Genomic DNA, 27,998 nt, shown 5'->3' with positions numbered 1-27,998 from the left:
TTGTATTTTACATGAGAATGTTCCCTTTTTAAAGATGAGCTTGTCTGCTTCTCAAGAAGCCCTTATGTGATGGTATTTTTGAAAAATGTATATTCTGCTTTTTCAGGCACGTCAGAATGGATTGCATTCAAGGTACAGTAGGTATTACCCTATTCCTAGAAGGCTTACAATTTAAGGGCCTGATTTAATAAGTCTTTTCTCCCATTCTGTGTCTATGGGAAAAATGCTTAGTAAATCATGCTCTGTTTGTGCCCAAGGCCACAATGAGCAGCAGCAGGATTTGAACTCTGTTTTGCAGCCCATTACTCTAACCACTAGGCTACTCCTCCACTCCAAGGTGCCACTTTCCTTCCATGTTCTGCTGGATGTGCTACCACTAGCTGCCAGCATCTCCAATACTTAGTTGCTGTAAGCACATGAGAAGCATGGGTGATTACCAGTCATATATGTTAGTTCACAAGAGCACCCACCAGGTGGCACTGTAATACTGGTAGTATTACAGATTTTTTATTCAGCAGGTCCCTGCTCTAAGATATTATCAGTACCTCCCTCTCCTGTGATTCTTAAAAACCCAGCCCTTGGCATGGGAAAATGGTGGCCTGCATATCTCTCTGTATCCTCAGACCGACTACCCTCCTCCCTCCACAATGCCAGTGATGCTTCTCCCTACTCTGCATCAGCAAGGGGATAGGGGTTTAATTAGTGTGATTGAGAGGATTGGAGGAAATTCGGGAGTGTTTGTGTGTGAGAGAGGGAATCAAAGGAGTTGTGGAGTAATTAAGTGTGAGAGCATCAGAGGAGGTAGGGGGGAGTCTGAAGTAATTGAGAAGCCGATGCAATAAAGTGCACCCAGCCTAGTGCACAGATTAACAAGCGTTTTGGATGCGTTAAACTAACCCCTGATGCAATAAGGGGAAAAGCGTGTCCAAAACGCATGTCCAAACAACCCTTCATGGCTAATAGCGCTCATCACGTGTAAATGTCATGTAGATGAGGCTATTAGTTATTACCCTGCGATGCAAAAAATCCCAGTGCACCTGAGCAGCACCATGCAAAATTAAAAAGGCTTGCCTGAAAAAAAAAATTCTGGGTGTACAATATACACGCTCCAGGCTGTGTATATTATGCTGGTCAATTAGCTACCACAGGATAAAATGGATGCTCATATTGAGCATACGTTTTCCTAACCCGCACACAGCCATGTCTCCTGGGCTCCCGATGTTGAGGGCACGCTAGGGACACACAGTTTTCCTTAGTGCGTTCTTTTTAATGTGGCAGTTCATTAGCTTCTCCAAGGACAAGCAGGATGGTAGTCCTCACACATGGGTGACGACATCAGATGGAGCCAGCACGGAAAACTTTTGTCAAAATTTCTAGAAACTTTGACAGGCACACTGAGCATGCCCAGCATGCTGCCATCCATGCGGGGGTCCTTCTTCAGTCTCTCTTTTTCCGTGAAGCTGAAGCCTCGTGGTTATGGAGCTCGCACTTTTTTGCTGTGGAAAATCATTTTTTTCTTCCTTCCTGAGTCCCGTCGGGTTCCTCTGCGTGTTTTCAGGTTTTTTCTCACAGTTTTGGTAAGTTTTTGTGGTACTTTGGGGTCGATTCCTGACTGTATCGCCTCCGGGTGGCTGCGGGGCATCGACCTCATGCTGCGTTTTTTGCCATGGTGTCATCCAGCTACCGCCGCTTCCCCCAGTGCCCTTGGACCATGTCCATCACAGATCCCACGAGGTCTGTGACCTGTGACAGGGGCATTGCATGATGTCCGTGGCTGCAACCTTTGTGCCTGGATGCCCCCCAAGGGTTGGCGGACGTGCCTGAACAAAATGGAGAAACTGTTCGATGCTAAAAATCGGAATCATAGACTTTGGTGTCCGGGACTTCAACGCTGCAAGGAAAGGGAGTCTTGGCCATGACTCCCTCAGTGTCCCCTCCGCTACCGAGCCCCGGTTCAGAAGTAGGGGCAGGGGACCGAGCAAGATCGATATCCTCGAGTTCCAGATCGGGTTCCTCTCCATCTCCTCAGTTCCGAGGTAAGCACTGGGAAAAGTCCAGGAAGCACAGACACCGGTCTTCCTTCTCAAAAGATGTCTGACCACGGGAAGGCACCGATGTCATCCATGCCTCCCTTGAAGCAGTCCCGGGCTGAAGATGTTGTACCCTCTGGACATCCCAAGGAATCCTTGTGTTCCTCACCAAAAACGGTGGAGGGTTCGGTCCACCCCCCTGCGATTCCGGGGTGATCCGATTCTGCTGCTGCCGCCGCCTTAAGCAGTCCTGTCCTCGGCAACCTTTGAGGAGGAGTTGGAGAGACACGTGCAGCTGGCGGTTGCCCAGGCACTACAGGGCATTGAGCCTCTGGTTCCACTGGGACTGCCACCGCCACAGGAGTCTACTCCAGTGGTGCTTGTGCCTCTGTTGGAGTGGCTGGACTTATTGCTCAGTGTCTTACAGACGTAGCCAGCCACGATGCCCTGAGTCCCTTCACTATCGATGGGTGCATCATCATGGCCTCCACCAGTTCCGTTTCCGGTGAGTGATTCCTCAGACGAAGGTTCATCAGGGTCGACTGTGCCCAGACTGCGCACGATGCCCCGACCAGCAACTAGCCTTCCTGTGGCCTTTGGGCCCTGTACCCCTTGGAGCCATTGATTCCCCTGGCGCTTCCGATGCCTATGGATCCATCATTGCCGATGCGCCCCCGGATCCCTTTGGTGTGCCGTCTTTGGTTCCACCGATGCTCCCGAGGCCGCCTGTGTCGTGGCTTAAGACTCCGATGGGAGCTCCACCTCTTTCCAGAGGATCTGACTTTTGCTGGATTTGTGAAGGTCATGGTGGAGTCTGTGCCTTTTCAGCTCTTAACAGAGCAGGATTCTAGACATGAAATGTTGGAGATCCTGCAATTTATTGACGCTCCTAAAGAAATGGTGGCTGTGCCAGTACATGACATTTTTAAGGAGTTAGACTTCCAGCTCTGGGAACATCCCATCTCCATCCCTCCAGTGAACTGAAAGACAGATTCGATCTATCTAGTCTAGCCCACCACAGGTTTTGAACGCCAGCAGCTTCCACACCAGTCGGTGGTAGTGGATTCGGCCTTGAAGGTAAAGAGGCTCCGGACTCGTGCTTCGCCCACCCCCCCCCATGGCCGTGAGTGCAGAGCCATGGATGCTCTTGGACGGCAGGTATTCCAGGGCTGAATGCTGGCAGCCAGGATTGTCTATCAACTTTATATGGGCCAATACTCCAGAAACCTCTGGAAACAAGTCCAAGATTTGGAGGAACACCTCCCACAACTATTTCAGGATGAGTTCCAGAAAGTAGTTCAACAGGGCCTGGTATATGACGTGTTTGAAACTGCAATGAGGGTTGCGGTGGCCAGCATTGGGGCTTGTCGCATGGCCTGGCTGCCCGCTTCTGACCTCTGCCCTGAAGTGCTGGATCATCTGGCAGATCTTCCCTGTACAGGGGAGAACCTCTTCAAGGACAAAATTGAAGAGGTGGTAGCACAACTGAAGGACTATCACAAAACCCTTCAACAGTCATCAGTGAGCATTTCTGACATCCAGCCCTCAGGCAAGAAGCCTCCCGGGCACTATACAAGCTGTCCATTTTACTGGCCATGAAAGTATTATCCGCCAGCATCTGGGGACTGGCTCTGCTCCTTCGATGTGAGACGCATTCGCCCATATCCCCATTTCTCCCGCGGATCGGAGGTATCTTCAATTCATGGTTGAAGAGGAGCACTACCAGTATCGGTGCTGCCTTTTGGCCTGGTGGCAGCGCCCCGCATCTTCACAAAATGCCTGACGGTGGTGGGGGGCCTATCTCAGGAGGCAAAGGGTACATGTCTTCCCTTACCTTGACGATTGGCTAATCAAGAGAGATTCCAGATAGGGGGCGTTGTGCTCCCTACATTCCATCATACGTGTCCTGGAGGGCCAGGAATTTCTAATCAACTACCTGAAATCCCATCTCCAGCTGTCACTACAATTGGACTTCATCAGAGCCAGGCTGGATACTGTCCTTAGGAAGGCCTTCTTACCCTGAGACCGGGCAATGACCCTCGCTTCTCTGGCAAGGGTAGTCTCCTGCTGCCCTCATATTTCAGCGCACCAATTTCTGTGCCTTTTGGGGCACATGGCAGTGACTGTTCACGTCACACCATTCGCTTGGCAACACATGCGCAGGGCACAGTGCACATTGCGCTCACAGTGGTGCCAAGCCACCCAGGATCTTCAGGCTTGCATCCTATTCATCACTCCACATCAGCAATCCCTCATGTAGTGGGAAACCCTATCCAACCTGGAGAAGGGGATGCCTTTCTGGGTCCATCTGATGATGTCACCCATGTGTGAGAATTACCATCCTGTTGTCCTTTGAGAACACCTGTTACAGGTAAGCAACTCTGCTATATTGCATTGCATGCCCAGGAGAAGTGGATGGGCATAGGAAACGGGCACCCAGTAAGAGCGCTCATTTTAACGCGTTTATATTGCATCAGCCAATGAAAGGGGATCATAGTAACATAGTAAATGAAAGCAGATAAAGATCAAATGGTCCATTTAGTCTTCCCAGCAGACTGATTTTGGTAGTAACTGCCGCTCCATGCAGGTTACCCTCTTCTTTCACATTGCAGTCCAGGCCTCATTTCTTCCCCTACTCGATTATTGTAATGCCATCTTCATGGGCCTTCCTGCTTACTCCCTGAAAGCCTTGCAGTTACTTCAAAATTCAGCAGCATGTCTTATCACAGGAACGAGTAGACATGGACAGATCACTCCTTCACTATTAGAACTTCATTGGTTTCCAGTGCAGCTCAAGGTGTAATGGTCGTGATGCACACATTACTAATGTCCAATTCTCCGCCTTGGATAAATGCATTATTGGATTATATAATCCAACAAGAATGCTTAGAACTTCCCAGTGCAACCTTCTTGAGATATTTGTTGAAACATGCATGCCTTTCTCCATTGTTGCTCCTACACTCTGGAACTGTGTCCCAGAATAGTTAAGGCTTCAGGACTGCTTTAAAACATTTAAACATTTGTTAAAGACTTTTTTTCTTTAATCTTGTTTATTTTTAAATGATCACAACTAAGGATTTCAGGTTCCATGCAACTTGTTTGATTTTTTTTGGTTTATGAGAAGCTTATCGCTGAGTGAGTTTGATAATGTTCTGTCTTGTTCTAAATTTGTGTTTAATTATGCATGTAACATTTTGTACATTGCTTAGTAAATTTTAATAAAAGATAAAGGGTAGTTACTGCAGCTGCTTGCAGGTTATCCCCATATCTACTGTTAGTAACTGCCGCTCTGTGCAAGTTACCGCCATGTTTACCGTTAAGGGTAGTAACTGCTGCTCCATACAGGTTACCCCCATGCCTATGGTTAAGGGTAATAACTGCCGCTCAGTGCAAGTTATCCTGTTACCCCCAAGCCTACGATTAAGGGCGGTAACTGCTGATCCATGCAGGTTACCCCCATGCAGAATTGTTACACCTAAAGTTAACATAGGTTACTCCATTTTTTCATTTATATCTGTTAACCTGTAGGAATCTGTAGGGTTTATCCCATATCCTTTTGAATTCCATCACTGTTCTCGTCTTTACCACCTCTTCCGGGAGGACATTCCATGCATCCACCACCCTCTCTGTGAAGAAATATTTCCTGATCACCAACTGCTTCAGACTAACCTCCCCAAAAATTACTCCAGAACCTAGTGGTACAATTCTTTCACAATCCAATGAGCCACTATATATGGACATAGAGAATGAATATGGGGGCATAGTTGTGGATCACTAGAAGGGGAAATTTAATTAAGAAGGATTCAATAATTCCACTCTTTTAATAGATGAGATTTCTGCATTCATTTCACAGGTAAATTCATCTCTGACTGGGATCCAGTTATTAAAGGAGTTCACAAATCAGCATTTCTTCTTCACTCTGAAATAGAAAACATAATATTAGCTTAAGGGGAATCACCAGAAGCAGGTCATAGAGACCACCTCCAAGCTTTATCTGCTGCCAAATGATGGCCTAGAACGTTTATTTCAAATGCCACAAGTTGATTGAATGGATTCGGCTGTAACTAGAAATACTTTTTCCATAGAGGGAGGAGCAGCATTAAAGGACCATCTGGATTGGAAAATAGCGATAACATTAAAACATGCTTTTTCAGTCACAGCTCTTACATTTTAAATTGCAACTTGTACAGGGTATGTTGCGAGAGCTTGTTTGTGTTGGGTGCAACAACTGCCAGAAGGAAATGAGGTGGCACTGCTGGAATCAGCAGCAGCATACCTTTCAGATGGATTATATGATTTTATATGGATTTCATCAAGATCTGTATTTTCATCGGTAGGTGTAAAAAGACTTCTATAGCTATGACAATGAGTGGCCGACTCGTGGTCCAAAGCATTCCTAGTAAGCTCACTTTAAAGGAAAGTTATTATTTGGAGAGGAACTTGAAAAATTGGATGCAAACCTAGGGAACCAAGACCACAGTGACTACCAGAAGACAAAGCTTGAACAGTTTCAGTCTGCAGACATTTACATGATTCAAGATGATATTGGCCTGGAAAACAATTTTCATCCCAACCACAAAGATTTGGGGGAAGGATGCAGTTGTTTGGAGGAGCAAGAACAAGGCCTAAAACTAGGTTATTCAGAATAGCTTATGCCATCCAGTGAGGTCTTGTGGGGTCCATTCATTGGTACAGCTTCAGCTATTTTATCAGGAGTGAACCCACATAAGCACAGATCAGTGGGTTCTGGATATTCAGAACAGTTGCGTACTAGAACTAGCTACCCTGGTACTATTTATGATTTCATCATGTTCGTCTCCAACAAGAAATGCAGCAGTACAAACAACAATAAACAAATAGCTACTGCTGAAAGCAATATGCATGACAAGAACAAGGACAAGGATGTTACTCCATCTTATTTTATGATTCCCCCCCCCCAAAAAATGGTTCATCTAGGCCAATTCTGGACCTAAAAGGAGTGAATCCCACATTTCCATATGGAGATTCTGTGGTCCGTCGTCATGTTAGTACATCAGGGTGAGTTTCTATCATCACTAACTTTTCAAAAGGAGATAGAGCAGCTTTTAAACTAGAACAAGGGGGAAAGCTGACAGTCACTCAGCAGTGCATGGTTCGGAGAAATGTATACTCGAAGGATACTAATGAAGCAGGAGAGTTAGGGCATCCCAACAGAGAGGTTCCAATAAAAACAACGTAGTCCATGTGCCTATGTGTAAAAAATCACCTGAGCTAAAGATTTCCAAATTATCCCTATGAACTGAAAAACAGGTTGTTAATACAAACAAAAAACACACTTTGAAATGTCTGTATGCCAATGCCAGAAGTCTAAGAAGTGAAATGGGAGAGTTAGAGTGTATAGCAGTAAATGATAAGATAGACATAATTGGCATCACAGAGACCTGGTGGAAGGAGGATAATCAATGGGACAGTGCTATATCAAGGTACAAATTATATCGCAATGATATGTAGGATCAACTTGGTGGGGGTGTGGCACTTTATGTCCGGGAGTGTATAGAGTCCAACAGGATAAAGATCATACAAGAGACTAATTGCTCAGTAGAATCTATATGGGTAGAAATCCCATGTGTGTTGGGTAAGAGTATAGTGATAGGAGTATACTACCATCCACCTGGACAAAATGGTCAGACAGATGATGAAATGCTAAGAGAAATCAGGGAAGCTAACCAATTTGGAGGTGCAATAATAATGGGAGATTATTTACCCAATATTGACTGGGTAAATGTTAAATCAGAACTTGCTAGAGACATAAAGTTCCTGGATGTCATAAATGACCATTTCATGGAGCAATTGGTTCAGGAACCAACAAGAGAGGGAGCTATTTTAGATTTAATTCTTAGTGGAACGCAGGATTTGGTGAGAGAGGTAATGGTGGTGGGGCCACTTGGCAATAGTGATCATAATTTATTTATTTGTACAATTCTTCTATACCGTTGTACAGAAATGTTTCTATCACTACGGTGTACATAACTAAAAACCAAATAAAAACAAAAATTTAAACTAATAACTGGAAGGGGGACAATAAGAAAATCTACAGCTCTAACACTAAATTTTCAAAAGGGAAACTTTGATAAAATGAGGAAAATAGAAAAAACCTGAAAGGTGCAGCTGCAATGGTTAAAAGTGTTCAACAGGCATGGACATTGTTTAAAAATACAATCCTAGATGCGCAGTCCAGATGTATTCCACACATTAAGAAAGGTGGAAGGAAGGCAAAACAATTACCAGCATGGTTAAAAGGTGAAGTGAAAGAGGCTATTTTAGTAAAAAAAAAAATCCTTCAAAAATTGGAAGAAGGATCCATCTGAAGAAAATAGGATAAAGCATAAGCATTGTCAAGTTAAGTGTAAAACATTGATAAGACAGGCGAAGAGAGAATTTGAAATGAAGTTGGCGTAGAGGCAAAAACTCATCATAAAAACTTTTTTTAAATATATCCGAAGCAAAAAACCTGTGAGGGAGTCAGTTGGACTGTTAAATGACCGAGGGGTTAAAGAGGCTCTTAGGGAAGATAAGGCCATTACAGAAAGACTAAATTAATTATTTACTTCCGTGTTTACTAATGAGGACATTGGGGAGATAATAGTTCTGGAGATGGTTTTCAAGGGTGATGAGTTAGACTAACTGTGAACTGTGAACCTGGAAGATGATGTAGGCCAGATTGACAAACTAAAGAGGAGCAAATCATCTGGACCGGATGGTATGCATCCTAGGGTACTGAAGGAACTAAAAAATGAAATTTCTGATCTATTAGTTAAATTTGTAACCTATCATTAAAATCATCCATTGTACCTGAAGACTGGAGCATGGCCAATGTAACCCCAATATTTAAAAAGAGCTCCAGGGGCGATCCAGGAAACTATAGACCAGTGATCCTGATTTCAGTGCTGGAAAAAATAGTGGAAACTATTCTAAAGATCGAAATTGTAGAGCATATGGTTTAATGGAACATAGTCAACATGGATTTACCCAAGGGAAGTCTTGCCTAACAAATCTGCTTCATTTTTTTGAAGGGGTTAATAAACATGTGGATAAAGGTGAACCAGTAGATGTAGTGTATTTGGATTTTCAAAAGGCGTTTGACAAAGTCCCTCATGAGAGGCTTCTAAGAAAACTAAAAATTCATGGGATAGGAGGTGATGCTCTTTCGTGGATTACAAACTAGTTAAAAGACAGGAAACAGAGAGTAGGATTAAATGGTCAATATTCTCAGTGGAAAAGGGTAAACAGTGGAGTGCCTCAGGGATCTGTACTTGGACCGATGCTTTTCAATATATTTATAAATGATCTGGAAAAGAATACGATGAGCAAGTTTATCAAATTTGCGGATGACACAAAATTATTCAGAGTAGTTAAATCACAAGCAGATTGTGATACATTACAGGAGGACCTTGCAAGATTGGAAGATTGGGCATCCAAAAGGCAGATGAAATTTAATGTGGACAAGTGCAAGGTGTTGCATATAGGGAAAAATAACCCTTGTTATAGTTACACGATGTTAGGTTCCATATTAGGAGTTACCAGCCAGGAAAAAGATCTAGGCATCATAGTGGATAATACTTTGAAATTGTCAGCTCAGTGTGCTGCAGCAGTCAAGCAAGGGAATGGTTAATAAAACAGAAAATGTCATAATGCCTCTATATCGCTCCATGGTGAGACCACACCTTGAATACTTTGTACAATTCTGGTCACCGCATCTCAAAAAAGATATAGTTGCGATGGAAAAGGTACAGAGAAGGGCAACCAAAATGATAAAGGGGATGGAACAGCTCCCCTATGAGGAAAGGCTGAAGAGATTAGGGCTGTTCAGCTTGGAGAAGAGACGGCTGAGGGGGGATATGATAGAGGTCTTTAAGATCATGAGAGGTCTTGAATGAGTAGATGTGAATCGGTTATTTACACTTTCGAATAATAGAAGGACCAGGGGGCATTCCATGAAGTTAGCAAGTAGCACATTTAAAACTAATCACAGAAAATTCTTTTTCACACAACACACAATTAAGCTCTGGAATTTGTTGCCAGAGGATGTGATTAGTACAGTTAGTGTAGCTGGGTTCAAAAAAGGTTTGGATAAGTTCTTGGAGGAGAAGTCCATTAACGGCTAATAAATCAAGTTTACTTAGGTAATAGCCACTGCTATTAATTGCATCAGTAGCATGGGATTTTCTTGGTGTTTGGGTACTTGCCAGGTTCTTGTTTCCTGGTTTGGCCTCTGTTGGAAACAGGATGCTGGGCTTGATGGACCCTTGGTTTGACCCAGCATGGCAATTTCTTATGTTCTTATCGCTAGAACTATGAGAGGCATATCTTTGTATTCCAGTCAGAAAAGATTCAGTTCCTGGCACTCCTTATCTTATCAGTCTTGTTTTGTCCCAGCCTGTATGTATTCTGACATTGTCCCTGTCTTTATGCAGCCCCATTCCTTGTCCTGTGTCCCAACCCTGTGTCCTGCCTAACCCTATTCCAAGCCTTGCTCGACCTGTCTGTACCAACCCTTACCAAAGCTTAGCCTGCACTCCGTGGCCATACTTCCAGTTTGTGAACCTGTCTGAGCCTATTCCAGAATACCCAGCCTGTCCACAGCCTTGCCTGGTCTAGTCTACTCAAGACTCACCTTGTCCAGCTTGTCCAAGCCTTGCCTAAACCAGACTCACAATGATGTACTGCTGCCGCAGCCAAGCCCTACTGGCCCCCAAAACCCAAGGGCTCAACTTATGGGGAAGAGGCTGGCTAGGCGGAAGGACCGGTCCATGTTCTGCCCGGTAGTCCTGTACCGCTCCTTGGGTGGTGTACCCTGAGCCCAGTCCTGAACCTCTTGACAGCAGCCAAGCATCTTTCTGGCTTTTGACGTCAGCTTATTTACTAGTTTGTTCACTTTTATCATCATCATATACAATCTCCCCCAGGTCCTGCTTTTCTTTCATGCTTAGAAGAATTACACTCCCTATACTGTACCTCTCCATTGTGTTTTTTCATTTAAAATTCCTAACGCTGCATTTTTTAGCATTAAATCCTAGCTACCAGACCCTAGACCAGGGGTTCCCAATTTTTTGGGGAGCATGGACCCCTTTTCAACCTGCAATAATTTTGTAGACCTCCCTCCCCCATGTATCTCTAATTTTTATATACAGAGACATCTGATTAATGTAATAACAAATAATATTCACTCCAGAATCATTTGTAATTTATTTATTTATTTAAAAGTGTTTGTATACCGCTTTTACAAACATTGTTTAATCAAAACGGTTTACATAGATATATTAAAAATTAAATTCAAATAAAAACGTAAAAATAAAAGAAAAATCATAATGTTACAAAAAGCATAGTTATATAAAATAAAAATAAAGTATTAAAATAAGAAACAGCTAACATGATTCTAAAAAATAAAAATAATAATGTGTAATATATGGTACCATATAATTAAGCGTGGAAAATCAAATTGGTTTTGTTATTTAGTAGGTGTAATTTTAAATGCAGTTTGAAATAAATATGTTTTTAGAGATTTTTTGAAGTGATTCAAATTGGGTATTGATCTTAGTGAGTTTGGTAATGCATTCCAAAGGATCGGGCCAGTAACTGAGAACACTCTTTTTTTCTAGTAATTTCTAATGTTTAAAACTTAATATTAAATAAGGAATGTTTTCTGATATAAGCTTTGCTATCTTTCCTGCCCTTCCTTTATGGCCCTTTCATGACTGCTACCCCAAATTCCACCATGGCACATTCTCAAGTGCTTTCTCTCCTGCCTTCCTTTTCTCTACCTACAGGACCCTTCCTGAGTGCTCTCACTCCTGCTGTTTCCTCCCTGCAGCTCCTTCCTGATTCTGTCCCTCCTACCTTCCTCCTATGATTCCTCCTCATGTGCCTCCCCCACCCATGGCCCCTTCCTTAATACCTTCCCTCCTGTCCTGTTCCTCCTGTGTCCCCTTCCCTGGTCCTCCCCCTCAAGACCCCTTTCTTACGGGCCAATACAGTAAAAAGTGCGGGAGAGAGGCCACTCTGCTGGGCGCGCGATCGAGTATTTAAATTATGGCCCGGGGTAATAAGGCACTAGGGACACTAGCGCGTCCCTAGCGCCTCCTTATTGACAGAAGTGGCGGCTGTCAGCGGGTTTGACAGCCGATGCTTAATTTTACCAGCGCCGGTTCTCGAACCCACTGACAGCCACGGGTTCGGAAAGAGCGTCAGTCTTCCAACCCACGAGTCGCGGGCTGATTTTTTATTTTTTTTTATTTTTTTTTATTTTTGGGGCCTCCGACATAATATCGCTATGATATTAAGTCGGAGGGTGTACAGAAAAGCATTTTTTTTCTGCTTTTCTGTACACTTTCCCGGTGCCGGCCGAAATTAACTCCTGCCTTTGGGCAGGCGTTAATTTCTGAGAGTAAAATGTGCGGCTTGGCTGCACATTTTACTTTCTGTATCACGTGGGAATAACTAATAGGCTCATCAACATGCATTTGCATGTTGCGGGCGCTATTAGTTTTTTGGGGGTTGGACACGCGTTTTCCTCGCACTATTACCCCTTACTGTATAAGGGGTAATAATAGCGCGACGAAAACACGCGTCCAACGGGGGCTAGCGGTGCGCTCGGCCTGAGCGCACCGTACTGTATCGGCCCGTTAGTGTTCCCCTCCTGTGTTCCTTCCTCCCTCCTGCCTTTCCGCCATGGCCTCTTCGTATGCCACTGGCACCACCCCCTATGGTCCTTTCTCTTCCCCATACCCCTCCTGAGTGCTTTGCCTCATGTCCTCTCCTTCCCCCTCTCCCCTTCCCCCTCCCCATGGTCCCATCTCCAGTGCTCATTTTGGTTTATCGTCTATCTTTTTTTTTTTTAACTTTATTTTTATTGAAGTTTGACTTTGATTCAAATACAAACATATTTGAAAAGAAAAATTGAGAATAGATTGCAAGAAAAGAAAAAAAATAGAAGATACATTATATAGGAAATATGTCAGCATAGTAGACATATAGAATTGGGGGGAAAAAATGGTCTTAGGGCAAATGGACCATACAAATTCAGAGTAATAACCGAAGAATAACAGTTGCCTAAACTTACACTGCCCTCTTATATAAAAATCATCATAAATGGATTAGGAAGATGTGGTGCTTCTGGCCTCGAAATCCTGCAACTGACCAGGATAAAAAAAACCCCCAAATCTGGTGGCATTTAATATTACAATACATTTACACGGATGTCTAATAACAAATGAGGCACCTAAAGCTAACACCTCACATCTCATTACAAGAAATGTTTTCCTACGCTCTTGAGTAGCTCTAGCTAAATCTGGAAAATCATCCACCTTTTTGAATAAGAAATTCACTGAAGGTGGGGTAAAACATGTTTGAAAGGTAGCATATACTCTGAAAGAGACTTCAGTAAGGATTAGATATCAATCAATGATAGGACTAAACCAGGTAAAATATAGAACGAGATTAAACTTGAAATAAGTCAACAACGGACTAAGAATACAACACATCTCAGTAAAATCAGCTCAGGACTAATTAGATAAGAATATAAACTTCTCAGCACCCATCAGGTTGTAGCACAATTTTCAAGGCTCTCATCTAAATACAAGCATCTTAGTGAAGCAAGAGGTTGCAGCAGCACATTTAAGCCACCCCATAAGGTGCCAAGCAGTTTATAGAACTCCCTTCTACCCTCCACCCTCTTAAGACCCTTTCCAAGTGCCTTCACTCCTGTGCTGTCCGTGATGCCTTTTCTGCCTCTTTCTGAGTGCTGATTCCACTATAGTGCCTTCCCTCCATCACCCAACATGGCCATACTGCTCCATCAGTGCATCATTTTTTCCCTCATTGTCAAGCCAGCAGAACATCCAGAACACATATAGGAGCTGTCATATATGCTCCTCTGAGGTCATAACCATGCTTGCTGCTGCCTCTGGTCATGTGGAGCAGTGGCTGTTGAAGGTGCACTGATAAGGAAGGCAAAAGAGAGAATTTGAATAGAAGCTTGCCGTGAAGCTAAAACTCATAATAAAAATTTTTTCAGTTACATTCGAAGTAAAAAGTCTGTAAGGGAGTCAGTTGGACCATTAGATGAGCAAGGGGTAAAAGGGGCATTTAGGGATGACAAAGCCATAGCAGGGAGACTGAATGAATGCTTTGCTTCAGTATTCACTGAGGAAGATGTAAGAGAGATATCCATAAGAACAAGTGGAGAATAATGCAAACACAAACAGGCAACATTCTTAGGAAACATGTGTTGCCAAAATATGTAAATGAGCCATTGTTAGTGAATAATCACATTAGAAATGAGCAGGAGACCAGGCAGGCTTACTTAAAAAATGTCTTTAATAATTATCTTCAGTAAGGAGTTGACCTTAACAGTTCAGCATTGATAGAAGTGTTTAAAATCATGAGAGGTCTAGAACAGGTTAATGTGAATCACTTATTTACTCTTTCAGATAATAGAATTCGTATGTTGAAAATGGCTTTGAAAAGCAAAAAGCCATGGGACAGCTAAGCATTTTTAAAGTAAAAAAGCACACCCAAGAAAGGAGGGTAGAGGAGTCAAGGGGAGAACAGCCAATGAGAAAATAGTAACATTACAAAAAAGACCAGCCAATCAATTTCTTTGTTTTATGCATCCAAAATGAGTGTATGCATCTCAAAAATCCAATGTTGCTCACGTCAGGTAAGGTGTTTAGAAAAATCGTGACCATAGGATAAAGGAGATACAACATCCAAAGCAAAAAAGTGCATATCTGTAATTTGTAACTTATCATTAAAATCATCCATTGTACCTGAAGACTGGAGGATAGCAAATGTAACCCCAATATTTAAAAAGGGCTCCAGGGGCGATCCGGGAAACTACAGACCGGTTAGCCTGACTTCAGTGCCAGGAAAAATAGTGGAAAGTGTTCTAAACATCAAAATCACAGAACATATAGAAAGACATGGTTTAATGGAACAAAGTCAGCATGGCTTTACCCAGGGCAAGTCTTGCCTCACAAATCTGCTTCACTTTTTTGAAGGAGTTAATAAACATGTGGATAAAGGTGAACCGGTAGATGATGTATACTTGGATTTTCAGAAGGCGTTTGACAAAGTTCCTCATGAGAGGCTTCTAGGAAAAGTAAAAAGTCATGGGATAGGTGGCGATGTCCTTTCGTGGATTGCAAACTGGCTAAAAGACAGGAAACAGAGAGTAGGATTAAATGGGCAATTTTCTCAGTGGAAGGGAGTGGACAGTGGAGTGCCTCAGGGATCTGTATTGGGACCCTTACTGTTCAATATATTTATAAATGATCTGGAAAGAAATACGACGAGTGAGATAATCAAATTTGCAGATGACACAAAATTGTTCAGAGTAGTTAAATCACAAGCAGATTGTGATAAATTGCAGGAAGACCTTGTGAGACTGGAAAATTGGGCATTCAAATGGCAGATGAAATTTAATGTGGATAAGTGCAAGGTGATGCATATAGGGAAAAATAACCCATGCTATAATTACACAATGTTGGGTTCCATATTAGGTGCTACAACCCAAGAAAGAGATCTAGGTGTCATAGTGGATAACACATTGAAATCGTCGGTACAGTGTGCTGCAGCAGTCAAAAAAGCAAACAGAATGTTGGGAATTATTAGAAAGGGAATGGTGAATAAAACGGAAAATGTCATAATGCCTCTGTATCGCTCCATGGTGAGACCGCACCTTGAATACTGTGTACAGTTCTGGTCGCCACATCTCAAAAAAGATATAATTGCGATGGAGAAGGTACAGAGAAGGGCTACCAAAATGATAAGGGGAATGGAACAATTCTCCTATGAGGAAAGACTAAAGAGGTTAGGACTTTTCAGCTTGGAGAAGAGACGACTGAGGGGGGATATGATAGAGGTGTTTAAAATCATGAGAGGTCTAGAACGGGTAGATGTGAATCGGTTATTTACTCTTTCGGATAGTAGAAAGACTAGGGGGCACTCCATGAAGTTAGCATGGGGCACATTTAAAACTAATCGGAGAAAGTTCTTTTTTACTCAACGCACAATTAGACTCTGGAATTTGTTGCCGGAGGATGTGGTTAGTGCAGTTAATATAGCTGTGTTTAAAAAAGGATTAGATAAGTTCTTGTAGGAGAAGTCCATTACCTGCTATTAAGTTCACTTAGAGAATAGCCACTGCCATTAGCAATGGTTACATGGAATAGACTTAGGTTTTGGGTACTTGCCAGGTTCTTATGGCCTGGATTGGCCACTGTTGGAAACAGGATGCTGGGCTTGATGGACCCTTGGTCTGACCCAGTATGGTATTTTCTTATGTTCTTATGGAATGGCCTTTTTCCAAACAATGGCTGACAAGAGGGGCTTCCATTCTTTTATTGCACAAGCAAGAACAGTGCTCCAAAATCCTTCTTTTCAACATACATATGGTTTTACCAATATAAATAAGAGAACACAGGCAAGTAATGATATAGATAACTCCTTTCGTGTAACAGAACAAGGTATGCTGGAGAGAGTCGTGTTTACCAGTGGTCGGATGTATAAAATATGATAGCGTTTCAGACATGGGACAGGCTGTGCCATGTCCACAGGGAGAGTGGCTTAAAGGCTCACTGGTCAGCCTAGGGGATTCAGAAAAAATGGAGTATGGAGAAAGAACTTGCAGTGCTTATTAATAATAGCACAAATTTCACCAATTCGACTCGAAAAGGGCAAAATGCATGTCATTCTTTCATCAGGATTAGAAGAGAATGATAAGAATAACCAGTCGTGATTAGCATGCAAGCACGTTTATAGGCTCTCCTGATAATTTAGAGGCAAATTGAGAAAACATTGTTTGGGCTTGCTTGATAAAATCGGGCTTAGAGGAACACAGTCTTCATAGATGGAGAATTTGACCGGTAGGTGTGTTAGTCCTGAGATGTCAGGGATGATTCCTAGTAAATCTAAGTAGAGTATTACAGTCAATCAATTTGCGATAAATGGAAGTAGTCAGCTCACCATTGTGGAACGAAACTAAAATGTCCAGAAAAGAAATTTGGTGATGTGAAAGGGCATGGATAAAATGTAAGTTAGGATGGCAATTATTAAGCCAGTCCAAAAAAAAAAAAAATAGAATTGAATGATGGAACCAGATATAGCCACCAAGAAATCAGCTACATTTTATCAAGAGCAAGTTACCACTTACATTGATTCCCTCAAGACACTTCTCTGGACCTGTTTGCTTCATAACTGGCTTACTTTCAATCTAATCTGGATAAGTTTTGAGCTGGCCTGAAAACCTTGACATTCATGAAGTTTCAACGTGACAAAGCTGACTACATGAAAGGATTTATTTACCCTTGGATGAATTCCTCTCGCCCTCTATGTAAATGGGTCATTTTTGATACATCATCATTGGAAGACTCCTCTGGTGATGAGCCATGCACAGAAGAACATAATCTGTTTCTACATCCTCTTCTTTTTTTAGATTTTCGCCGGAGGGTCCCTTGCCAAGCCCTCATGAAACCCCTCAGGGATTCCCAATAAGTGCCTCCGCTGTGAGCGCAACGTGTCACCCGCTCTCAAACTCAGCTGTTCAACAACCCATGTCACTAACTGGATACAAAAAAACTTTGCCTGCGAAATTTCCCTAAAGATACATCACAGCTAGAGAACCCTGAAGAAACATTGGTTTTCAATTTATCTTCATGGAGGTTGACAGATACTGAGATTCAGACTCTACAGCTTGGCTTATCCTTTGTACCTTCTACAAACATTAATTTCTGCAATATTCATGTTCATTTATAACATTTCTTCCATGCACTTAAAATAAAGCATTTCTTCTCTCAGCACCCCTCTACCCCTGATATGACTTATGCTGTTCCCAAATCCTCTTGATCTCCACCTGGCCCCCCTGATCCTTTAATAATGACTTTTGAAAAATTGATTTTACATGACTTATCTTTTCTATCCCTGTCTCCTTGGTGCATGTACAATAATTTATCTAGAATTGAATGGGAAACTTTGAAATCATTATCCTCTGACCCTGCAATAATCATTAAACCAGCAGATAAAGGGGGCAGCACTGTTATTCTTGACGGGACCCATTTTATCACCAAGGACCTTTGCCAGCTAGCTGACATGTTTTTATAAACTTCTTTCTCATGACCCTACTGCAGAGTTACATGCTCTTAATTGCCTCTTCGATTCAGGTGGGCATTGACCGTCAAATCCTTACATCTCGAGAGGCTCGCTTTCTTATAGATCCTCCAATCATTCCAACTTTCTACACCGTACTTAAAATACACAAAAGTCTCAAAATTCCCGGGGCCACCCAAAGTAGCTGGTATTGGCTGTATATTAGAACCTCGGTCATTTTCATGGACAAGTTTTTACAACCGTTCGTCACTGCCTCTCCGTCTTATATTAGGGATTCAACATATTTAATTACAGAGTTACATCAAACCCCTCTTCCCACTCATGATTTTTACTTAGTGGTGCTTGACATTGAAGCTCTTTATGCTAATATCCCCCAGAAGCAAGCCTTAATTGTTATTGAATCTTTTCTTAACCAACGTCCCCAAGCCGACACATGTCTCTGATTTTATTTTGCATCTTGCCAGAATTGCAGTGACGTCCAATTTCTTCATTTTTCAAGAAACCATTTACCAACAGATTAAGGGTGCCACCCTGGCGCCCGATATAGCATGTCTATATGTTTCTGATTTTGAGGCTCATTACATATACCCATCTCCCTTCCAGTGTTTCATACCCCCTTGGTTTCATTTCATTGATGATAATTTTTTGTTATGGATTGTTCCATCATTCAGTTCTATTCATTTTTGGACTGGCTTAATAGTTGCAATCCTAACTTACATTTTACCCATGCCCTTTCACATCATCAAATTTCTTTTCTGGATATTTTAGTTTTGTTCCACAATGGTGAGTTGACAACTTCCATTTATCACAAATTGACTGACTGAAATACTCTACTTAGATTGTCTAGAGATCATCCCCAACATCTCAGGACTAACATACCTACCGGTCAATTTCTCTGTCTATGGAGACTGTTCCTCTAAGGCTGATTTTATCAAGCAAGACCAAATGAATTTTTCTCGATTTGCCTCTAGAGAATACCCCACACAGATTATCAGGGGATCCTATGAATGTGCTTTGCAAGCTAATCGAGACCGGTTATTCTTGCCATTCTCTTCTAATCCTGATGAAAGAATGCCCTTTTTGAGTCAAATTGGTGAAATTTGTGCTATTATTAATAAGCTTTGGCAAGTTCTTTCTCCATTTTTTCTGAATCCCCTGGGTTTGCTTTTAAATGTGGCAAGAATCTGTGCGACATACTTGTCTTCATTTTTTAAACCTCTTATGCTGACCAGTGAGCCTTTATTGGGTCACTCTTCCTGTGGATATTGCACAGCGTGCCCATGTCTGAAACGCTATCACATTTTATACATCCTACCACTGGTTAACATTACTCTTTCCACCATACCTTGTTCTCTTACATGAAAGGAGTTATCTATATCATTACTTGCCCTTGTTCTCTTATTTATATTGGTAAAAACCATATGTATTTTGAAAATGAGGGTTTTGGAGCATTGTTCCTGCCTGAGCAATAAAAGATTGAAAGCCCCTCTTGTCAGCCATTGGTTGAAAAAGGCCATTCTATTACAGATATGCGCTTTTATGCTTTAGAAGTTATCTCCTTTATCCCGTGGTGGTGATGTGTTGGGTTTGTGGCATATTGTGGACTCTTGGTCGAAGTGGCGATGACTCCTCCCACGGGGAGGGGCCCCATGGGGAACCACAACGATTGGCCAGACTCTTAGTAAGCAGACACAGAGGAGAGAGAGCTTTATTATACTGCAGTTGATGAGTAGAATCTTGCCCAAGGAACGGACAGTACTGTAGTCCAGCGATATCACAGTAAGCTCAGACAGTCTCTGTAGATGATGGTTTCACCCAGATGTAGCAAAGGTCCGGTAGTGTTCCGCAGCGCGGGATAGGCCGTGAACCTGAAGGGTGGAATAAGGAGAGCTGGAGCGTAGTGATACTCACAGAGCAGCAGTGCTGATAACTTCCTTTGGTATTTGAATGAAGAGAGGGACCCGAGATCTGAGGTGCAGGATACCCTGAGCAGAATAGGCCCTCGAGGAGCGAGTATCTAGGAGCACTGAGGGTTTCTGAAAGAAAGCAGACAGGACCTCTGAGGGGCGGGTGTCCTTAAGGTTAGGCAGATTAATACCGGAGGGCGAGTAGAAGCAAGAGGCCCCCAAGGAGCGGGTACCCAGAGCTTCCGTAGTAGTGAGATACCCCGGAGGGTAGTGAGGAATCCAAGCAAGCAGCTTAGAAGCGGTCAGAGTAGCAAAACAGAAGTCCTTACTAACTCGTTCAATTGGAGCGGAGCAGAGATTTAAATACCCTTAGGTACTGATGTCATGCGGTGGGGCCACCCCCGAGGTTCCCGCCATGACGTATTCAAAAACGTAGGCAGCGCACGTGCCCTAGGAGGCCTCAGGAAGAAGCATGGCGGACGTGGACGCCCATGCTGGCTCGGAGACGCCGAGGGTTTCGGCAACAGCAGCTGAGGCAGCCATCCTTCCAATGGAGGAGGAAAAGGGTAAAAGAGAGGTGAGGCAGAGCGGTCACAGCCGTCTGCGACCAACGGACGCAACAGTACCCCCCTTCAAAGGGCCCCATCTAGGACCTCTTCCTGGTGGTCTGGGTTTTCAAGGTTGTGCGAGATGAAATTGACGTACCATGTCTTGATCCATGATGTTGGCCAAAGGCTCCCATGAATTTTCTTCTGGTTGAAAACCCTCTCAGGAAATGAGGTATTCCTACGTCTTGCCTCTCTTACGGACATCCAAGATGTCATTTACAGCATACTCAATATTGTCCTCCGTGTCCAGATTAGTGGGTTCTGGGGTCTTCTTATAGAACTCTGAGAGCATCAAGGGTTTTAACAGAGAGACATGGAAGGCGTTATGTATTCTCATTGATGGGGGTAGCTTCAAACTGTACGTCAGATTTCCCAAGCGCCAAAGGATAGCAAAGGGTCCTACATAGCGAAGTGCAAAACGTGCTGAAGGTAGTTTAAGATGGAGGAACTTGGTACTCAGCCAGACTTTGTCTCCAGGCTGAAACTGAGGCGCCTCTCGATGGTGAGCATCATAGATCTTTTTTGCTTTCTGTCCTGCTTTAAGGAGTAGATCCTTCGTTTGCTTCCAAAGCTGAGAAAACTCTGCTGCAGTGGCCTGTGCGGCAGCAGAAGCCACAGATAAGGAAATTGGCAGAGGAGGAAGTGGTTGTCATCCATAGACGAGTTGGAAGGGAGAATACCCCATAGATGTAGCAGGATGGGAGTTGATAGCAAATTCTGCCCAAGGCAGCAGTTCTGCCCAGTCAATCTGTCTTGAATTAACGTAGGACCATAGAAACTGTTTAAGCGTTCTGTTCATTCTTTCAGTCTGTCCATTAGACTGAGGGTGGTAAGCGGAGGTCAAGTCCAAGGAGATGTCAAACTTTTGACTGTTGTAAATCTGTTAAGAATCTGCCAGGGAGTTAGCAATCTATTATATCTGTTAAGAAAGCTGGGCGTTAGATGGGAGGAGCAATCTGAATGAATGGCTCCTAAGAAGGAGGAGTCAGCTATCTTGTAGTGTCTCAGATTCTGTTATATTCCGCTATGCTGGGAATCTGAGATAGTAGTGGTGAATCCCTGGGCCAGTGGCAGATGACTACGCCCCCAGGAGGATATCCCGAGAGGGACCACCGGCTAGGCTTGAGTATGGAGACAGACACACATTAGTTCTTTTATTAGACAGGTTTTGGAAACCACCAGAGGTGGCAGTAGTGAGCTGATATGCCCGGCAGGGTTGTAGTCCTTCAGGCACTGGAACTGCGATCCAGAATGGCTGAGCTGTTGAGAAACTGTAGAAAGTGAGTAGGCAGTGTAGACAAGGTTCATGAACAGAACTAGATGGCAAAACTCACAAGGTCTCAAGGAAGCTCAGGAGCTGGAAAGGTTTAGGCCCTCGAGGAGCAAGTACCTGGTTCCAGGGAAAGCTCTGAGAGAGCGATGGTAATTCACAATTATTTGTAGCAGTGATACCTTCCAGGCAATAGAGAATCTTCAGTGTCCAGGAACATGGGCCCTCGAGGAGCAAGTACCGGTTCCTATCTGTAATCTGAAAGTAAGGAAAAGAGCTTGGCCCCCGAGGAGCGGGCACCTTTGGTAAGACTAAGGAGGCAGAGTAGCTTGGAGGAAACGTAGCCGAATCCGTATCCGAATCCTCTCCTTGCTCACTCAGTGCAAATAGAGACCTTTAAATATTGGAAGCGGATGACTTCATCTCAGGGGGATGCCCCTGAGGTTCGCGCCCTTGCTGGTACTTCAATCAGAGCGCGCGCGCGCCCTAAGTCATCAGGCAAACATGGCAGATCTGCAACGTCGAGCCGGTCCGGGGACGCCGGAGGGAGACGGCATGGAGGCGCTGCGGCAGCCAACCATCCATCAGAACCGGAGGGAGTCGCCACAGAGGTAAAGAGGGCAGAGTGAGGGCGTCGAGCAGCGACGGACGCAACATTGACATAGGGCTCTCCAGAACTTAGCAGTGAATTGTACTCCTCTGTCAGACGGAATATGCTTAGGCATTCCATGAAGGCAGAAGATATGTTTAAGTCTCGCTAACTCCACGGCTAAAGGTAATCCTGGTAAGGCTACAAAATGTGCCATCTTGGAGAAGCGATCAACGGTGACCCAAATGATATTGTTCCCATTGGAGAGTGGTAAGTCTACCACAAAATTGGTTGCTATATGTGTCCAGGGTTCATCCGGCGCTCGCAGGGATTGAAGCAGACCCCAAGGATGTCCAGCTGGCGGCTTTTGCTTGGCGCAGACAGCGCAGGAACCCACACAAGCTTGTACATCCTTTTTCATGGTTGGCCACCCGTAATACCGCTGTAACATGGCCAAAGTACGACTCTGTCCAGGATGGCCGGCCAGGCGGGAATCGTGCGCCCGCTTCAACAGTTTCTTCCTTTGATTTCTAGCCACAACCATCTTCCCAGTGGGTACAACATGAGTGGCTGCAAGAACCACCTTCCCGGGATCAATAATGTGACGGGGTTTGTCAGGCACATCCTGAGGGGAGAAGGATCGTGACAGGGCATCAGCCCGGGTGTTCTGTTCTCCCAGACGGTATTTCAAAAGGAAATCAAATCTGTTAAAGAACAGTGATCATCTTGTTTGACGGTGATTGAGTCATTGTGCATGTCTGAGTTACTCCAAGTTCTTGTGATCAGTGTACACTACTATCTGATGTTGTGCGCCTTCCAGCCAAGGACGCCACTCCTGAAAGGCCATTTTAATTGTGAGTAACTCTTTGTCTCCGATTCCGTAATTTCTTTCGGCAGGCGAGAATTGCCTTGAGAAGAAGGAGCAAGGATGGAGCACGTTGGATTCGCTGTACTGGCTCAAAACCGCTCCCACGCCGACGTGTGATGCGGGTCCTGATGGCGGAGGCACGGCTTCTTTTGAAAAGCCTCTTTGAGAGACAGGAAGGCCTATATTGCTTCAGGAGACCAGGCGGCAGGGTTGGTTCCCTTTCTGGTCATTGCAGTGAGAGGGACCGTCAATGATGAATAGTTCTTGATTAAGGAATGGTAGTAGTTCGTGAAGCCCAAGAAGTGGCGCAGTGCCTTCAGGCCTGTAGGTTGGGGCAATCTCTGATGCTTTCTAATTTCTTGGGGTCCATCTGAAACCCATTTTTTGAAACAATGTATCCCAGGAAGGGTACAGATTCCTTGTGGAACTCTCACTTCTCGAGTTTCTCGTATAAGTGGTACTCCCGTAGGCACCTTAAAACCTTCTTGACAACCTCTTGATGTGCTTGTAGATCCTGGGAGAAGATCAGGATGTCATCAAGATACACTACTACACATTGATATAGTAAGTCCCGTAAGATGTCGCTCATCATATTTTGAAAGACTGAAGGTGGTTACTTAGACCAAAAGGGCATGACAAGATATTCAAAGTGTCCATCGCAGGTGTTATAGGCTGTCTTCCATTTGTCTCCTTCATGAATGCGCACCAAGTTGTAAGCTCCTTTGAGAACCAATTTAGAAAATATCTTGGCTCCCTGGAGTCTGTCAAATAGTTCAGAAATTAAGGGCAGGGGATACCGGTCCTTGATGGTAATTTCATTCAGACCCCTATAGTCTATGCAGGGACGTAAGGTGCCATCTTTTTTTCCCACAAAAAAGAATCCTGCACCAGCCAGGGATTTGGAGGGTCTGATAAATCCTTTTTGAAGGTTCTCTTGTATATAGGCGGACATGGCTTTAGTCTCAGCTGCAGAAAGAGGGTAAACTCCTCCTTTTGGAGGCTCCGTATTGGATTTCAGGTTTATAGCACAGTCAAAAACTCTGTGAGGTGGGTCTGCTGCTTGTTTAGAGAATGTATCTCAATATTAATCTCACCCTCCTGTGTCTAAAAAATTTTTATGTGTCAATTTTTGTTTAATTTTAATTAAAAAATAATTTGGAATGGAAAAAGGTAAGTTTCATACATATGAATGCATGCCTTCCTCGGCCTTGCTTCAATTCTGTAGTGTAATCATAAACTTACCTACCTCCCAATCCCTTTTTATTTGTGTGTCTTTTTTATTTTAGTCAATTTATTAATAAATAATAAAATTATTCACTATATAACGCCAACGTTGGCTTTTTACTTTTTTACTTTTTTTGTGCAAGATGTTTGTAATCAAAACGCCATTTATTTGCTATGAATTTCTGTCAAAAAGATATACTCAATAACTTTATCATGTAAACCCCATTAGGGTGAGAACTTGATAACTAGGAAATGTCCATGATAAACGCCATGATAGTAAAATATTGAAAATGTATGACTTATCTCCCCTAAATGACTTATCTCCCATAAATGGCGTTTTGATTACAAACATCTTGCACAAAAAAAGTAAAAAAGTAAAAAGCCAACGTTGGCGTTATATAGTGAATAATTTTATTATTTATTAATAAATTGACTAAAATAAAAAAGACACACAAATAAAAAGGGATTGGGAGGTAGGTAAGTTTATGATTACACTGCAGAATTGAAGCAAGGCCGAGGAAGGCATGCATTCATATGTATGAAACTTACCTTTTTCCATTCCAAATTATTTTTTAATTAAAATTAAACAAAAATTGACACACAAAAAATTTTTAGACACAGGAGGGTGAGATTAATATTGAGATACATACACATTTGTTTGGTCTCACTTTAGCGGAGATTGGGAGAATTAACGCTTGTTTAGAGAAGACATCCTGGAAGGAGGCGTATTGTGGAGGTAAACCTGGTAGAGATGGTGTATTAGGCATGCATATTAGCGGTGAGACTTCTGCGAGACACCGGCCATGACAGCCAGGTCTCCACTGGGATAATTCCAGCATTGTCCAGTTAAACTGTGGCATATGATCTTGTAGCCAGGGCAGTCCAAGTACCACCGGATGCATGGCCTTTTCCAATACGAGGAAGGAGATGGTTTCAGAGTGTAAAGCTCTGGTGCGCAGGCCGATGGCCTGGGTAATCAACGAAACCTCTCCAGGCAGTGGGTCCCCATGGATAGAAGACAATAGCAATGGCTCAGCTATTTGTGTGGTAGGAATCCGTAGATGTTCTACTAAGCATTTTAAGATGAAATTTCCTCCGGCTCCGGAGTCTATGAGGGCAAGGGTCTGAAACTCAAGGCTTCCGCAGATAAGTGAGACTGGTAGAGATAATGGAGGAGTTGGAGCGGTGAGGCCTAGGAGGAGGAGTCCTGCGGATCCTAGGCCCGTCAGTTTCCCGGATAGATGGGACAGGTTTGGACGGCTTGGCCTGATTGGCCACAGTACATGCATAACCCCATGCATTTGCGGAATCGTCTTTCTTTAGAAGTTAAATGACTTCGTCCTAGTTGCATAGGCTCATCTTCTTCCAAGGGAGCAAACGGTAGGCTTGAGGCAATTGACACAGGTTTAGGATGGTTAGCTCCCGGGATGGGCTTCCGAGGACTCTTAGCCTCTTGAGTCCGGTCTCGAATACGGCGGTCTATTCTCCCAGCCAGTTCCATGAGAGATTCAAGGGTATCAGGCAGATCGCGAGCCACCAGTTCGTCCTTTAAGCGAGAGTTGAGACCCTCTATGAAGATAGCACGTAAACATCCTGTGTCCCAGTGTAGTTCGGATGCTAAAGTCTTGAATTTAATCACATAGTCTGTTAGCGGCTTATTACCTTGCTAGAGATAAGCAGAGCGGATCCACCGACGGTCTGGCGAGCCGGGTCATCGAAGACAGACTTGAAAAGTTTCAGAAATCCTGATAGGTCATTCAGGATAGGTCATTCACATTCCCATAACGGTGAAGCCCAAGCCAAGGCTCTTCCTTCAAGAAGAGAGAGGATATAGGTGGTCTTGGAAGCTTCTGTGGGAAAGAGAGTAGGTTGCAAAGAAAAATGCATACTGCATTGGTTGACAAACCGTCTACACATCCGTGTTTCACCCGTGAAGAGGGTAGGCACTTAGCATTGTCAAGTTAAGTGTAAAACATTGATAAGGCAGGCGAAGAGAGAATTTGAAATGAAGTTGGCCATAGAGGCAAAAACTCATAATAAAAACTTTTAAAAATATATCCAAAGCAAGAAACCTGCGAGGGAGTTGGTTGGACCATTAGATGACCGAGGGGTTAAAGGGGCTCTTAGGGAAGATAAGGCCATTGCAGAAAGACTAAATGAATTCTTTGCTTCCGTGTTTACTAATGAGGATGTTGAGGAGATACCAGTTCCGGAGATGGTTTTCAGGGGTGATGAGTCAGACAAACTGAACGAAATCACTGTGAACCTGGAAGATGTAGTAGGCCTGATTGACAAACTAAAGAGTAGCAAATCACCTGGACCGGTTGGTATACATCCTAGGGTACTAAAGGAACTCAAAAATGAAATTTTTGATCTATTAGTTAAAATTTGTAACCTATCATTAAAATCATCCATTGTACCTCAAGACTGGAGGGTGGCCAATGTAACCCCAATATTTAAAAAAGGCTCCAGGGGCGATCCAGGTAACTATAGACCAGTGAGCCTAACTTCAGTGCCAGGAAAAATAGTGGAAACTATTCTCAAGATCAAAATCGTAGAGCATATAGAAAGACATGATTTAATGGAACACAGTCAACATGGATTTACCCAAGGGAAGTCTTGCCTAACAAATCTGCTTCACTTTTTTGAAGGGGTTAATAAACATGTGGATAAAGGTGAACCGGTAGATGTAGTGTATTTGGATTTTCAGAAGGCGTTTGACAAAGTCCCTCATGAGAGGCTTCTACGAAAACTAAAAAGTCATGGGATAGGAGGCGATGTCCTTTCGTGGATTACAAACTGGTTAAAAGACAGGAAACAGAGAGTAGGACTAAATGGTCAATTTTCTCAGTGGAAAAGGGTAAACAGTGGAGTGCCTCAGGGATCTGTACTTGGACCGATGCTTTTCAATATATTTATAAATGATCTGGAAAAGAATACGATGAGCAAGGTTATCAAATTTGCGGATGATACAAAATTATTCAGAGTAGTTAAATCACAAGCAGATTGTGATACATTATAGGAGGACCTTGCAAGACTGGAAGATTGGGCATCCAAATGGCAGATGAAATTTAATGTGGACAAGTGCAAGGTGTTGCATATAGGGAAAAATAACCCTTGCTATAGTTACACGATGTTAGGTTCCATATTAGGAGTTACCAGCCAGGAAAAAGATCTAGGCTTCATAGTGGATAATACTTTGAAATTGTCAGCTCAGTGTGCTGCAGCAGTCAAGCAAGGGAATGGTTAATAAAACAGAAAATGTCATAATGCCTCTATATCGCTCCATGGTGAGACTGCACCTTGAATACTGTGTACAATTCTGGTCACCGCATCTCAAAAAAGATATAGTTGCGATG

At 43.3% G+C, this 27,998-nt stretch overlaps 1 protein-coding gene across 1 annotated transcript in view; it reads left to right on the top strand.

Moving 5' to 3' along the window:
* The first annotated feature begins 3,236 nt into the window (after positions 1-3,236).
* LOC115077476 (immunoglobulin superfamily DCC subclass member 3-like) overlaps positions 3,237-27,998 on the top strand; it is a 140,540-nt gene continuing 115,778 nt past the window's right edge. The window contains exon 1 of the mRNA XM_029579767.1: positions 3,237-3,579. Coding sequence (XP_029435627.1) covers positions 3,237-3,579 — 343 coding nt within the window. The remainder of the gene's footprint in view (positions 3,580-27,998) is intronic.

The sequence above is a fragment of the Rhinatrema bivittatum genome, chromosome 16 (assembly GCF_901001135.1).
Source record: "Rhinatrema bivittatum chromosome 16, aRhiBiv1.1, whole genome shotgun sequence".
Taxonomy (NCBI): domain Eukaryota; kingdom Metazoa; phylum Chordata; class Amphibia; order Gymnophiona; family Rhinatrematidae; genus Rhinatrema; species Rhinatrema bivittatum.
This window is presented reverse-complemented; position numbering and strand designations above follow the sequence as displayed.